This window comes from Hyaena hyaena, unplaced genomic scaffold (assembly GCF_003009895.1).
Source record: "Hyaena hyaena isolate Hyena2069 unplaced genomic scaffold, ASM300989v1 scaffold_19, whole genome shotgun sequence".
NCBI classification, from domain to species: Eukaryota; Metazoa; Chordata; class Mammalia; order Carnivora; family Hyaenidae; genus Hyaena; species Hyaena hyaena.
In genome coordinates this window covers 6,504,804-6,521,445 of record NW_024080651.1, presented here as the reverse complement: position 1 = coordinate 6,521,445, position 16,642 = coordinate 6,504,804, and the positions used below count along the sequence as shown (strand labels likewise).

General features: G+C 40.9%; 1 pseudogene and 1 gene segment (V, D, J or C); one reads left to right on the top strand and one right to left on the bottom strand.

The window, feature by feature from the left end:
• Positions 1-2,919: 2,919 nt before the first annotated feature.
• Positions 2,920-3,428, bottom strand: LOC120227882. The segment is given in 2 exon segments: positions 2,920-3,260; positions 3,383-3,428. Coding segments are annotated over 2 exon segments (387 nt in total).
• LOC120227881 overlaps positions 3,427-16,642 on the top strand; it is a 49,068-nt pseudogene continuing 35,852 nt past the window's right edge.

The window sequence follows — 16,642 nt, the reverse complement described above, 5'->3', positions numbered from 1 at the left end:
AATGAGAAGCATTTATAAATTCACAATTCTACTCTTACATAAATGACTTATTAAATTTAAATTTCTAAAAATGCTCCTTTATATTATGTCAATTATAAATATTATTTTAATTATTCTATCAATAAATAACAAATAATTATATAATATTAATTATTTTTAAAGTTTACTTATTTATTTTGAGGTGGGGGTAAGCAGAGAAAGAGAAGGAGAGAGAATCCCAGACAGGTTGCACACCGCCAGTGCAGAGCCTGATTCAGGGACTGAACCCACAAACCGTGAGATCATGACCTGAGCTGAAATCAAGACTGAGTTGCTTAACTAACTGAGCCATCCAGGCACTCCTGTTAAATGTTTTTCCAAGATTTATGAGGATTAAGTGACAAATGAACATTATGTACATTCACGGTGTACAGCGTGAAGATTTCATGTGCGTGTACTTTGCCGAATGGGTGCCATAGTCAAATTTATTGTCATTTCCATCACCTCACAGAGTTCTTTTTTCTCTACTTCCTCAGCATACTGTAGGCATACAGATCACTCTTATTAGTTATGGTCACCATATTTCACATAAGATCCCAGAACTTTCACATCTTATCACTGATATTTTTAAAATTTGTTTGTTTGTTTGTTTGTTTTGAGAGAGAAAGTGTGTCCAAGTGGGGGAGAGACAGAGAGAGAGACACAGAGAGAGAGACTCTTGAGCAAGTTCTGCACTGTCAGCATAGATCCTGATGTGGGTCTTGAACCCACAAACTGTGAGATCATGACCTGAGCCAAAACCAAAAGTCAGATCCTTAACTGACTGAGCCACCCAGGTGCTCCTGATCACTGATATTTTGTACCCTTTGCTCCTTTTGATTTAATCTGGAACAAATTGTAAATTGTTCTAGAAATGTCAAGTGACTCAAGAGTGGTAGAAATGGATGAGTAAGGTGTGTCAAGTAAAAAATGTGCCTGGGTTTATTCTCAACAAGTCAGCTTTTGTCTTTTTCACCCCGAAATTTTCCCTCTCAACCACAGTTGGAGGGCAGCTCATTTTCTCACAAATAACTTGTTTTGAAAAGCAGAGAACAATAATTGTGACACTGAGATTCCCTTTTGAAACAAAATATTTAGTCTACAATGACATACTCCTAGATGTAGAAGTACACTTAAATAGACTGTAGCATGTACACCCGATAGTGTCAGGCATGTGATCACTCTGGAAATTGATGGTAACAAGGTAGGACACAGGCTGGTTCTTACTGGGCCTGGGAAATCCCACCCACAGTCATTTTCCTGGGTCCTGAGTGAGATCAGCTGTAGGAAAGTCACACCCATGGGACCTACTTCACCCCTTTTCCTGGAGCAGGCTCAGCGTTTTTCCAGTAATGGTGGAGCCCCCTATTCACCCTCTGACATTATAAAAAGTGGTTATCAGGCCTTAGGACCCCTTAAGGGCCCCATACCTGACACCCACCCCGATCTGTGCCTGATACCCCTCTCTCTGACATCCCAACTGAAGGTTCAGGCACCCTGTCAGTATGCCAGGCCAGCTCCATGCCTTCCATTCCTCCTGGGCCTGTGTCCTTACACAGAGTCTCATAATGAGTCCCTTTGTGCCACCATGCTCCTGGACAGTGCCAGCATAGGAGCCTGGGAAGGAAGGGAAGTGCTCTGCCCTGACCCCACCAAGAGCATACTCTATGCCCTAGAAGGTCTGTCAATTCATTGAAATGGCCCAGGAACATCTGACCCAGAGAGAAAAGTTCTTAGGAATAATTATTTTTCTTCCTTTTGATGATGATGATGATGATGATGATGATGATGATGATGATGATAATAAACACTCCAGAGGTTCTGGTCTTATTAAATATGGATCAAAAAGCATAGTTTTGTTGTCATCATGAGTTTTAGTTTTGTTTTGTTTTAAGATTTCCTAAGACATCAGAACATTAAATGGGAAATTGAGAGGAGAGCCAGGGTGTATCAGAAGCTACTTCTGGGTGTAGCTAGTGTTAAAGGACAAACTTACAACCCAGTAAGTTGAAATTTCTTATGGCCTTTATTCATCCATTCAGGAGCCTGGCAACATCACATCTGACAAAGGAGGTGCTTAGAGGAGTCCTAGGAAACAGAGGCTTTCATAGGGAGAAGCTGGGCAGGACAAGGAAGGTATCAGTAGGAAAAAGAGTTGTTTCTGGCAAGGTCATTCTCTCTTAGGGGAAGGGCAGGGAGTCCCATCAGGCAGATTTACATCACTAGTGCTGACCAGGAAATTCCTGATGGATTGGTTGAAAACTCCACTCCTGGAGAGACTGAAACTTCAGATAGGTTAAGTATGAAGTCTTTGCAGAACTTGATATAAATGACCATTTTGAGCCTATTGTTTTCTTCCTAACACTAGGATATGTCCAAGTTACTTTATTTTAAAATGGGAAAGTACCCAGAGCAGTCTGAGGTTTCCTTCCTTCCTTGCTTCCTTCCTTCCTTCCTTCCTTCCTTCCTTCCTTCCTTCCTTCCTTCCTCCCTCCCTCCCTTTCTTCTTTCTTCCTTCCTCCCTCCCTCCCTTTCTTCTTTCTTTCTTTCTTTCTTTCTTTCTTTCTTTCTTTCTTTCTTTCTTTCTTTCTTTCTTTCCCTTTCTCCTTCTTCTTTTTCTTCTTCTTCTTCTTCTTCTTCTTCTTCTTCTTCTTCTTCTTCTTCTTCTTCTTCTTCTTCTTCTCCTTCTAGAGAGAAAGAATCCAAGGAGGGGCAGAGAGAGAGAGAGAGAGAAAAGAGAGAAATAGGGCTCAAGCTCACCCAAAGCAGGGCTCAAATACACCCAGTATTGGAACTCAAACTCAGGAGCTGTGAAATCATGACCTGAGCCGAAGTCAGATGCTTAATGACTGAGCCACCCAGGTGCCCCCTAGAGCAGTCTGAGTTTTTTGTCCAACTTCTTCATCTATTTGTATCACTGTGTCCATCACCAACATCAAACAACTGACAGTAGTAGTCAGCCTCGTCCTCAGGTTGCAGCTCAGAGATGAGCAAAATCCCTGCATTGGCAGAGGCATCTTTGGATCCAGAGAAGCGATTGGGGACCCCAGAGCCTTCATGCTTATTTGAATCTGTTACAAAGGTAAGGAGGTAATGAGGAGGGCTCCCTGTCTTTTGTTGGTACCAGGATATGGGGTAAATATCAATCCTTTCACTGTTCAGAGTGCAGGTGAGTCTGCCTGTTGTTCCCAGAGATGCAGAGAGGGAGGGTGGCTGGGTCACCACAAATTGGGAGATGGAACCTGTGAACACAGACATACATAGGTGATGAGGCAGGAGCCTGGGTAAATTTCCTCAGAGTTCTGAGTAAGAGGGGCTGATACAGGCTAGGAACTGATAACTTGTACCCAAGGCCTATCCCTACCTGTGCAGTGGCAGAGGAGCAGTAGGAGGAGAGGAGTCCAGGCCATGGTGACACAACGTGTGGTCCCCACAGTAAGCCTGACTGTTCCTGGCCTCCTTTTGTCTTCTACCCTTTGCTACAGGAGGGGCTGTCCATGCAAATGGGTTCTATCTAGTGACTGCCCAACCCCTCCCTGAGCCCTGGTGCTGGAGCTCAGCTCACACCACACACTGAAGAGGATGGAGGTTGGCTTCAGCCCTGGGGAGAGCCCTAGGAGGAAGCGAGGCGACACACAGGTCCCTCCTTAGGTGACTTTGCCAGGCCAGAGAGGACAAAACTGCTAAGTTCCCAGCAGGGATCAGAGGGCCTAGTCCTCAGGTCCAGGCTCCCCTGAGCAGTTGTGTAGGGACCACAGTGCAGTCTCACAGAGCCACCTGCTGGTCACAGGCCCAAAGCCCCGAGGGCCCAGCCAGTTTCTGCACCTCACCAGTTCCCTATGTATTCACACATCAGTGATCTGATTTACTGATGGTGTGATTCCATAGTGGTGTCCATGATTACTGTAGTGTTTTTCACTCTCAGAAGGAGTCCTGGTTTATGTGAGATGCAAAATTCACCTAAATTACAACATAAGTTGCTGGCACTCCAGAGATGATACTGCAAGCGTCATATCCCTCCATTGATATGCAATTTAGAAAATTGACATATATAGGTAAACGTGTTTACACAAACTCTAGATCTTGAAGATTTTCTTCTGTTTTCTTCTGAAAGACAATAGCTTTATGTTTTACAGTTAAGTCTAGGATACATTTAATAAGTTTTTTGTTTGTTTGGTTTTGTTTTTTTTTTTTTAGTAAGAAGAGAGGTTTAGTAATATTCATTTCCCCCTATGGATATCTAATTGTTCTGTGGTCATTTGTCCAAAGCATTATCCTTCCTCTAAAAGAATTTTTCAACTTTGTCAAAAATAAATAACTTATGAGTCAGCTGAGGCCTTAGCTGGATCTCCTCCTTTTCCTGTGCTGGTTATCTGTGGCAGCCATGAAGACTGTTCAACCCCAAGGCCAAGGTAACCAAGCCTAGGTAGCATGGATGGTCAACATCAGAGTGGGTCTGGGGCTGCAGAACATGCTGAGGACCAGCTTGGGGCCTAAGGGCACCATAAAGATGCTTGTTTCTGGTGCTGGAGACATCAAGCTTACTAAAGATGACAATGTGCTGCTTCATGAAATGCAAGTTCAATACCCAACAGTCTCCATAGCCAAAGTAGCAACAGCCCAGGATAATATAACTGGTGATGGTACCACTCCCAATATCCTAATCATTGGGAAGCTGCTGAAACAAGCATATCTCTACATTTCGGAAGGTCTTCGTCTCAGAATAATATTCAAAGAATTTAAAGCTGCAAAGGAAAAGGCACTTCAGTTTTTGAAACAAATCTAAGAAATGGACACAGAAATACTCCTAGAGGTGGACAGAGCATCTCTACATACTAAAGTGCATGCTGAACTTGCTGAGGCCTTAGTTAACACCGGCTGTAGTGGACTCCAGTTTTGCCATTAAACAAGATGAACCTATTGACCTCTTCGTAGTTGAGGTCATGGAAATAACATAGATATCTGAGCCTGATACAAGGTTAATTAGAGGTCTTGTTTTGGACTGTGGGGTTTGGCAGCCATCCTGATGTGAAAAAAAAAAAAGTAGAAGATGTATACTTTCTCAAGTGCAATGTGTCCTGAGAATATGAATAAACAGAAGTGAATTCTGGCTTTTTTAAAATAAGAGTGCAGAAGGGAGAGAGAAACTCATAATAGCTGAAAGAAAATTTATCGAAGATAGAGTTAAAAATAGTAGAATTGAAAAAGAAAGTCTGTGGTGATTCACATAAAGTATTTGTTGTTATTGGGGCACGTGGCTGGCTTAGTCAGTTCAGCGTCTGACTTCAGCTCAGGTCATGATGTCACAGTTTGTGGGTTTAAGCCCCATATCAGGCTCTGTGCTGACAGCTCAGAGCCTGGAGCCTCTTCAGATTCTGTGCCTCCTTGTCTCTCTCTGACCTTTCATCTCTTGTTCTCTCTCTCTCCCCAAAATGAATAAACTTCAAAAAATTGTTTTTCCAGATTTAAAAAAGCTTTTTATTTTAAGCTGACTTAGAGTAATTTGATCAAATCTATCTTTGTGAGCAAATTAAAACATTTATCTTTTCTTCCTATGTTATTCCTTCAAAATTTAGAAAAAATATCAGTAAGTACTGTGATATTTTTTGACGATATATTTATTTGCATAAGTTCAATGAGAATCTGTTCTCCTTGAACAAGACACAACAGCAAAATTGGTTATATTACCAAGACTTTGACTGGAGTGTCACATTTGAGGGAGACATACATAGACTCAGATATGAACAGATAGCTTTAAAGAACTAAAGTTGACTTTGTGGAGACAATAAAGCTCTTTGGAAATACTAGCCTGGTACCTTCCTACAGAGCTCCCCATAGCATCACCAGGTGAGTAAATAAGGTGACTTATGGCAAGTGCAGGAACTTCAAGATATTTTGAGAAACTCAAGAGGGGAGTCCTGAGTTCAAGCCCCACATTAGGTGTATAACTTACTTTAAATAAATAAATGAAAGTTCAATCTACAGATTCCTTATAAAAGGTCTATGAGGAGCACCAGGATGGCTCAGTTGGTTGAACGTCTGACTTTGGCTTGGGTCATGATCTCAAGGTTCGTCAGTTTGAGCCTCACATTGGGCTCTCTGCTGCCAGCCTATCGAGAATTTTGGATTCTCTGTCACCCTGTCTCTTTGCCCTTCCCTTTCTTGCACTATCTATGTCTCAAAAAATAAATAAAACATTAAAAAATATAAAACAATATAAGTTTTATCAAATCAGGCTTTAAATAGCCTACATTGTCAGCCACTATTCTTGCTGAATTTATATAAATAATCATGCCAATATTTTGGAAACAACTTATTTTGCAAACTAAGTAGTATTAATTTGGCTAATTTTTAGTAAAATTGAAAGTTATTACAGAGAAAAATATGTTTCAAGAACACACTCTTGTAGATACTAGATTTTAATCTTGATCATTGTAAACTGGACCAAATCCTGGTTCTTCTTGTGTCCCTCAATTCTTGGCTACAATTCTCTCAGCTAATATTTTCTTTTTTTTTTTTTATTTCAGAGAGAGAGAGAGAGAGAGCATGAGCAGGGGAGGATCAGAGAGAAAGGGAGACATAGAATCTGAAACAGGCTCCAGGCTCTGAGCTAGCTGTCAGTACAGAGCCCAACGCGGGGCTCGAACCCAAGAACGGTGAGATCATGACCTGAGCCGAAGTCGAATGCTCAACTGACTGAGCCACCAAGGCGCCCCTAAGCTAACATTTTCAATTTTTTCTCTCACCTTTCTGACAATTGGAATAACTTGGTAACTAAAGCTCCCCGAATTCTGCAAAATTAACAAAAATGACTGCATGTAAGCTTCAGAGAAATCCCCTCATTAACTCATGCATAGACAATCTTCCTGCCTGCTGCTCTGTGGGCGCCTCAAAAAGATCACCAGACATGTCTAAACTGAAAACACTAAAGCTGATCAGATCACCACTGCCTGCCTTCGTTCCATCTGCAGATGCTTCCAGCCAGATATCTAGACGTCTCACTGGCAGCGCTCAGGACTCAGACACTGGTTTATAAGTAGCTTCAACCATTAGTCTATGTTTTATTTTTGTTTCCATAAAAATGTCACTTATCAATTACCTGATTCTTTGCCCAATGTGGACCTGACTTTGGGAGCCCATCTGCATCACCACCTCCTGAAATGAGTTTAACTGAACTGACTTATTGTCAGGCTATTTGGTTCAACAAGATGAAACAATATACTTGCTCAACTTTGGATATATGAGACTTTAGGGAAAAATCAGAGCAGGGATCTGTAGGGGAGAAAGGCAGGCTGCCCCTCGATGGGCCACTTTGGCATGAAGATTATCATGAGTTAAAAAGCGGTTGAAGCCCATCCAGCACACTCAGGAAAAATGCTTTCATGTCTCCTGAACTGACTAAAAGAACTTAGGGGAAGCACCTGCTCCGGGAAGAGAGCTGGCACCACAGACAGCTGCACTAGGATGTGAACGAGGTGGGGCAGACGGGGGACCCTGCAAGGCCTGTTTGGTTACAGTTCTCTCTGTCCCATTGTTTCCCAGGGGCCCTACATACATTGTTTACCAAACATCTACTCTTCTTCTGTCTGTAAAGTACATTTCTTTGCATTGAATATTAGACCTCTACCTCCTTCTGCGTAGTTCAGAAAAACATATATCCCTCTGTAGCAGGATCCTCACAGAGTCGTAACACCGAGACTTTTCTTTCCAGAAACCAACTTTATTCCAGCCGGCACTGCTCAGTTGGGTTTGTACCCAAAGAATTGAACCTTAAATGCCACATGGCATAGTTTTTAATTTATATTTTACTTCGTTGTCTCCCATATGTGGTAACACACAAACATGTAGTCTGATTAAATGGTCTCATGTTACAAGGTCGTGAGGGATGTTGTCACATACTATAGTCAGGTTGCCCTGAGATTTTTTTCTTTCCTTAGGGAGGGGACCCTACCATATTTCCCCCCTTTGATGCTCAGAACCCTTTATTTTGGATCAAAGAGCATCATCTTTTTTTTTCTTTCATAGTTTATTGTCAAGTCGGTTTCCATATAACACCCAGTGCTCATCCCAACAAGTGCCCTCCTCCATGACCATCACCCCCCTTCCCTTCTCCCCGACCCCATTATCCCTCAGTTTGTTCTCAGTATTCAAGTGTCTCTCATGATTTGCTTTCCTCCCTCTCCCCAATTATTTTCCCCCTTATCCCCCATGGTCCTCTGTTAAGTTTCTCCTGATCCATTATAAGTGAAAACATAGGGTATCTGTCTTTCTCTGGCTAACTTATTTCAAAAGAGCATCATCTGGATTCAGAGGTTTATATTTTTATAACATCATTACAAGAGTGACTGTCTTTTTTTCTCTCTCCCTCTTTTTTTTTTAAATTATGGCCTCAGTGAGACTAGAGACAGACAGTAAAACCAGGAGAGCTAAGGAAGGTAGGATTAAGCAACTTCCTAGAATTAGGAGGATAATTTTTATGAGAGTTTTGAGTCCCCTGAAAGTTGAAAACTATCTTCCAAATAACTCTCCATAATTTTAATCATTCCAGATCTGGACAGGGACATGAGCAATCCTTTTCATTTGATTTGTGATCTCTTCTATGACCTTTTTCTCATTACCTATCTGTAGGCAGCAATTGCTTAGGTTACACTTTTTACAAACTGTTCTCTCAGAAGTAAGTAGGTATCTAAGGCCAAGAAATTTTGATAGATGATATTGCGCATTTTGGTTTGTTTCTTGGCTAGTAAGTTAAGAGCTCTGGCAGTTTTATTGGTTATAATTTTTATAACTGCTTGTAGTCTGATTATGTGGTTTAGCATGTAAATAAGAGTGCGATAGCCCCAGGACACATCCATCCATCCTCTGCCTAGGTGGCAGGGTCATAATATTGGATTAAATGCTTGGGAGGCCATTTATCATCTTTTTAATTGCCAATTGTAAGGCACGCTACTTCCTTTGAGTCTCTCTGTCTCCATAAACTTGGACTCCCAAGTGTTTCCCTCTCAAAAGTGGGAGTAGGAAGAAAGATGGATGAGTAGTTTTTAGCACATATGACCCTGAGCATCCTGAGGGAAGTACTATATAGGCTGTCCTTCCATGTAAGTAGAATAGTCCACTTGTAGCCCACCATTTGACAGCTGTGTTGACATTGTCTCAGGCCTCTGGGAGATGAGAGAAGTTAGACAATGGTTGGGTATCTGCCTCAAGGTGATCAGCGATCCCCCACCATTGGGTTTTCTGGGTAGTTAAGTTATAAAATCTTTGGCCTAAACATGTTAAGTTTTTAACAGGGACGTCGATGAACTTTTTCCCCAGTAAGCAAGACAGTTTTTCCCCAAAATTAAGCTTTTGAGAAGCCAGACTCTGGTAGTAAGACTGGGGTATTTTGTTTTACTATAAGGTTTGTGGGGATCTAATATTCTAGTCTCTTATGGTCATTGTTTCCCCATGTTGGCACCAACGAAGTATTCTATCCACAAAAGGAAGTTGTTAACAGAAATTTCTCATCACATTTCCAGCCAGCCAGGGTGGCCTCGGCCAATCCTATGGCAAATAGTAGAGCAAGAATCACAATAATAGTGAGAAACAAGACATGACAGTGTATCACAGTAATGGAACATATAGAAAACAAGGACAGCCTTGTTTCATGGACGGTCGATTCCTCAAGCTTCTGCTGTGCATAGATTAGTCACCTTCCTGAGTGACTAAAGCAGGGCTGCAGTCTCCTGGAGCCTCTGGAGATGTAGATTGCTTCTTCCTATGGTCAGCTTGCATGGCATTGATGAATCAAAAATGCACTCCCAGTTTGGAGATGCTGGCTTAACTCTGCTGTAGTGAATCTAGGGACCCACACTGGCTACCTTTACTGCAGTAAAGGTGGACAAAATGATAGTGAACAGGCCCCTCTAGAGGGGTTTTATGAGTTGGACATTTCACTCCTTTATCCATAGTGCATCTCCTGGTTTAAATGGGTGAGCCTCTGTGATCAGATTCACAGGTAATCACTCCCTGGCCCAGTGGTATAAGGTGGTTAGGGTAAAGACAAAAGCCTGCATCTATTGTCTTAGGGTTAGATTGTTTATCTCATTTAAATGCCCCCTCATGCCCTTGATGATGGGGGGAGGGTGCCCATAAAGGATTTTACAAGGGCAGAACCCCATGTGTTTCTTTAATCCCCAACTTGCAGTTGCAGTCTGTCTCCCTAAAGGTCCCTTATTTCTCCTGTCTCATGTTACCCTTTCCCCTATTTATTTCTTCCCTGGAATAGGGCCTATAACTGCTTTTAGGGAACAGAGACAATGACTGTTCTGACTTCTTCAAGCTGATAAGGGACAGTGTAGGGGTACAGCTGTTAGAGTCTACCCAAGGAACGGTCGAGTGTCCCACAGTATGGTTTTATAGGATGGCTGGCAGGCATGAGGCAGCATAAGCATTAGCAGACACAGAGAGAAAAACACAAAATAAAGATTATACTGACCAAACAAGATGGCATCTTAAGATAATGTCTATAGATTTCAAACTTGTCAAACAATCTAGAAGAGACCCTAACTTTGTAAACAACATATGTCAGGGAATTTCTTATACCCAGGTGATGGAGGAGCAGAAGCAGTAAGTAATCAATGATGGCTCTATTTCCAAGAGTTTGACCTTAATTTAATTAAAAAATTTTAATGCATCTAATGCTTGTGAGGTATTATTTAAAGTTTTGCTGAGTATAAGCAGTCAGTCTGCTTTATTTTGAGATGGAAAACTTTTTTAAGAGCCAGGAGTTCTTCTAGAGAAAGAATCAAAGCAGCCATTTACAATTATTAATTTGCAAAATTTTAGGTAAGCCAAACCTGGGTATTATTTTATAAAGCAGAATTTTTACTACTTTTTGTGCCTTTTCTGTCTTGTAGGAGAAGGCCTTTCCCCAATTAGTGAAAGTATTAACCCATACAAACAGATGTTGGAATTTTTTTGACTTTGGCATCTGAGCGAGACCTAATTTTTAGTCTTTCCTGGATAGCCTCCAGTTCCTTGATTGCCTGGGAAAGCAAGTTTGTGGTTGAAAGGATTGCTTTCAAAACATACTTTATGGGCTGATACTAGTTGTAGAACTCTCCTTGACAAAATTTTTTCCAGTAAACATCTTTTGGGCCATTTGATAAGTTTTGTCCCTCCCTAAATGAAAGGCCTTATGCTGTTTTAATGATCTTTTAGCTCTGTGATCTTGGTAATAGTAATTGCCCTGCTCTGTTTGTAACCATCCCAAGGGCTGGAGACAGTGTCTAGGAGTCAGACTCTAGTTTATTATTGTTATTTTATTTTTGGAGGGGGAGAGTAGATGGGATTGAGTCTCCTTTAATAATTGATAAAACAGGAAAACTATTTTCCTGAACCCTGGTAACTACAACCTACAACATCCAATAATTTCCAAAAGCTTACATAATTGATTATTTATCCTAGAGTTAGTAGCACCATAGTCTCTAATTTAGTTATAATGTCCCTTTCTAGCAAGGGAGTAAGGCTCTCTGGCATTATCAGGAAAAAATGAGGAAAAATAGTTTTTTCCATAAACATCCCAGGGGCTGAGAGAAAAATTTAGTTAGACGTTTTCCGGAGATCCCTCTAATCATCATGCTCATTTAGATAGTTGGTCTGGAGTGGAAAGGAGGACAGAAAAGGTAGCTCTAGTGCCAAGAAGGAAATCAACCAGTTTTCATTCTATATTTAGAGCTACCCAAGGCTTTGGATTTCTGATAGACAGTTGGTTTAGGGGAGCCACAGTGAAGAGTTCCAGGCCCTGGTTAGTCCCTTCCAGGGACATTAGTTATCTGAGCCCTCACAGGTAGAGGTCCCCGAGGGTGTTCAGATCTCCAGTGAATGTCTCCACATAAGGGGCATGGCTTATGGGATTTTCATTTTAGTTGTCCCCTCAGAGAACATTCTCGTTTTAGTGCTCAGAACGGCCATATAACTGTGCCAGGACCTGGGGAAGTCCAGTCTGACGTAATGCATAAGGCCATAACTAAGCTTCAGGGTTCTTTTTTTTTTTTTTCTTATACCCATTTGGCAACTTGTAAGAGCTTCTCCAGGGTTTTTTCAAGGCCAACAGCCAATTTTTGCATTTTTTAAAAATATCTATGGCTGATTGAGTGACAAATTTGTCCTTCAAAGTCATCTCACCCTTAGGAGTGTCAGGGGAGATAGACATATATTTAATGAGAGTCTCCCTCAACCTCTCCAGGAAGGCCATTGGGCTTTCATTTTGTGTTTGTAATATAGTGGCTAATTTAACATAATTTAAGGGCTAAATCTTAGATTTCCTTAATTTTCTTTCCCATACATCTGTCTCATTAATAGTCTGATTTAACAAAAGCATTATATCTTTCCAGGTCAACTCAAAAACATACATAATATTCTGAAAAGCCTTTATATACTTATCCAATCAGAAAATTTACCTAGATCTCCTTTTATCTGTCTTAAACCTTGTAATGTAAAGGTTTTTTTCTTCTTGTAAGGGAAATATGCCTGTTACATTACAGGGAGGGCCTGGATAAGGTGGGTAACAGGGAACAGAATTGTTCTTTTAAGTGTGTGTATATATATATGTGTGTATAATACATATATATATATATGGAGAAAGAGAGAAAGAAAAGCAATATATATTGGTTTTTTAAATATATATATATATGGAGAGAGAGATAGAACCCGAGGAGGAGGAAGTTGAGGTGGAAGACTTCCCTTCCTCCTTCTCTAGGTGTGTTTTGGATACAGGTAAGGGGTCCTTAATTGTTTCCTCTCCCTTTTTTTTTTTTAAATAGTTTATTGTCAAGTTAGTTTCCATATAACACCCAGTGCTCCTAATTGATGGACTTTAGAAAGAGTTGTCATTAAATTAGGATCCACTTTACATGCTTACATATATCTCAAAAAATTTTCCCCTTAAGTCCCAAAAACAAACAACATAGGGGAATTCTCCCCATTTCTCTTCATATTTGTAAAGCAAGTCCAATTGTATTGTCATTGATATTTCCCTTTGGTGGCTAGGTTCCTCTTCCAATTTGTATTAGGGCCAAGACTTTGTGCAAAAGAAAATTAATCATAATGCTTTCCAATGGAGTAATGGCCTTGGTTGGGGAATTACCATCTATAGGAAAAAGGAAGAATGTTGTCCCTTACCTCAATTTCCTACAGCTGCCCAGGAGAAACCTCACTTCCTAGGCCCATGTTTTGGCTGGCTATGTGACTGGAAACCAAAAGCCCTGTGAGTCTCACAAGGTGCTAGGATAAGTCATTCTTATCCAGGCTTGATCCTACCCCTGAGATCTGACGTGGTCTTTCCTGTTTTTGTTTAGTTTTGCCTTACCCCTCTGTTTCCCACCTACAGGACCTTGGGGGTGTGGACTGTGACCAAGAAAGACTTTCCTGGTTGTTGTAGGATGCACTAATTTTATTTTGGCCAAGCAATAACTTACGTATTGATTATTGGCCGTTGAGATAGGAGGTTAAAGGACCAAACTCAATGTCTATTTCCCTGTCTTTTTCAACAATGACCACATAAATATGTTTCAGCTATGTGGATATCCATTTTTTTAATACAATGGGCTAAGTTTAGTAAAATGGCTCCCATGTATCTTAGTAAAAGTCCTTCATATATCATCCATTCCTCATATGACAGAGCCATCCATTCTTCTGCTAAACAGCAACAACAAAAATGTGAAGGATTTGGAGGCTGGTACCAAGAGTATTATCATCAATTTCTCAGCCTTTGGACCAAAGGAGGAAGAATTTTAATTTTGACTCTGTGTACTTTTAAAATCCATTTATTTTAACTTAGTCCATCCTGACCACACATAAAATTTCTTTTTAAAGATTTCTCTTCATGAAACTGCTAACTTTTCTTTACAGTTAGATTTTTGTCCCAAGCCATTTCTGTCCAAATAACCAGTCTCATTTAGAACAAAATTACTTTTTTTTACTTTCAACAAAAATATATTTCCATTTCTTATATCTTTGTTTCATATCTCCTACTTTTCTACATACAGAATTGCTTTTCTTGTTTTTATCAGTTTTAACTATATTTAGCAGAATTTTAACTCTTAGAAATCTTAGTCTTCAGTGAAAACTAAGTAGTAACCAGTTGTGAACTCTATGTTACATCAGAATGTTTTTTTAGATGGCAAACTTATGAATCCATTAAGCATAAAGCATATTTTCCCACAGATCCAAATATCCTTCATTTCTCTGCAACAAGTTAGAAGCACAAACCCACATCTTGTAATTAGTGCTTTAGCCTCTTATCTCATTAGATAAATAATGAATTCAATCTCAATTGATCATGTAAGCAAAACTTTAACGTTTTAGGTTACCAAAGACTTTGAAAGCTATCTTAAAAATCACTCATGAAAACTTGGAGACAGACAAAATGAACTGTCATTTTAAGTCACCTTTTTGCTGACAAATTGCAAAAGAGATAACAAGAGCTTATTTGACCTCTAGAAAACCTTATGTAGAATAAAGTTTTATATATTTAATGCTGATAACTCTAAAGACATGTCTATTTATTTATTTTAAATTCTTTTTCAGTGTTTATTCATTTTTAAGAGACAAAGAGAGACAGAGCTTGAGTAGAGAAGGGGCAGAGAAAGAGGGAAAAACAAAATCCAAAGCAGGTTCCGGGCTCTGAGTTGTCAGCACAGAGTCTGATGCAGGGCTCAAATCCACGAACTGTGAGATCATGACCTGAGTCAGAGTCAGACACTTAACCGAGCCACCCAGGTGCCCCAAAACATGTCTATTTTAAACCAACAAACTTAAATTTATTTAAATACCGAATATGTTCCATCTGTGTCCATTTAAAAGTTAATAAATTTGTTCCCCATTGTCTATTTTTACCTGGGACACCTGTGGGGAAGTCTGAAGTGTGTTGCCTTTGCTCCAGGACCTCCAGGGTGGGAGGAAGAGCTGACTGTGCCTGAGGCATTGAGGAGCCAATTATGCAAGTTGCCCCCCACGTGGTGCAGAAAAGTAGGAGGGGAAGGGAAGGCAGAAGAGGAAAGATTCCAGCAGAAGGCAGAGAAAGAGAATTCCCAGTTTTAAATCTTGTCAGCTCAGACAGAGGAGCAGACTCCAGGTTTGTTTTGTTTTGTTTTGTTTTGTTTACCACTAGTGGAATTAGGCAGTATGTCAATCCAGAGAAAATAGGGAATTCTCCTGAAACAAGAGGAGTTTTGGCATCTGCTTGGGAATATTCCTTAATGCCCCTGTTCTGAGGTAGAATAACCAGAGACAATTGGCTCTAATTATCATTATTGACCCAGGAAATGAAAGAGAGACAAGTCCCCACACACAGTCACATGGTGACTCCAACCGGCCACCCAGCGCCCAGAGCCTTAGAGTTGCAGCTTCATTCCTCGACCCTTGTGGAATTACTAGGGCAACTCTAGGAGGTGATCAGGCTCCCCTTCTGCCTCTTATGTGCAAGTCTGCCAAAACGAACTCGGGTTCTTACCAGTCTGATGGGCGGCACTCCTTGAGCTGGTTCCTGGGCCCCGGGGGTTCCATTGGCACACACAGGGTCTTCGCCTTGGCATGCCAAGAGGGGTGGTTTCCTGTGGATCAAGTGGTCTGCTGGCACCAGGTGAGGCTCCGAGGTTCATATCCCCAGTGGCAAAGCAAGTGGAAATGCACTATCTCTGAAGCCTAGACATGAGCCCCCAAGTAACATAGCAGGATTCTTACATAGAGAGTCATGACATCAAGGCTTCTCTTTCCAGGAAGCAGCTTTATTCCTGCTAGCACTGCTCAGTTGGGTTTGTACCCAAAGAACTGAGCTCCGAACACTACATGGCACAGGTTTTTATATATTTTTTACTTCTTTGTCTCCCATACATGGTAACACACAAATATGTAGTCTAATTAAGTGGTCTCATGTTACAAGGTTGTGAAAGATATTGTCATGTATGCATATAGTCAGGTTGCCTTGAGGTGTTTTTTATTTTTTTTTTCCTTAGGGAGGAAAGCTACCATACCTCATTTTGCCGGAGTGTCTTTGAAATTTCCATGTCTGTATGGATTCTGTATAAGTGTGCTATTAAATCTTACTTTCTCTTGTTAATCTGCCTCATGTTAATTTGAATCTTAGTCCAGGTAGAGGGATCTTGAAATAGACAGGACACTCCTCTCTTACAACAGTAGTAAAGGAGCCAAACAGGAAGGAAAGGCTGAGGTTTTTCCTTTAAAACTATTTATTATTGTTAATATATTCCAGACCCTGTGGCATGTGCAGTTGGGCTCTATTCCTTCACCCGTGTCTGTTCCTGGGACACCTGTGCTTTCTCAGGCAACAGCATAATCTGTGTGTCACTCTTTCCTCCTCAAGGACAGTTCTCACCAGAGGAATTTTCCCTACAGGAACCTCCACAGAAGCTTCTCAATAAAAGAGACTCAGAGACAAGGCTCGTGGGCCCCCGGGTTTTTGTCTCACTTTCTTATTATCTGAGTTACTCTGAGTAATGATAACTGCTCCCACTGCTATGACTTGTATCACAGTAACAGTCAGCCTCATCCTCAGGCTTCAGTCCAGAGATGAGTAGAAGCCCTGCATTGGCTGAGGCATCTTTGGATCCAGAGAAATGGC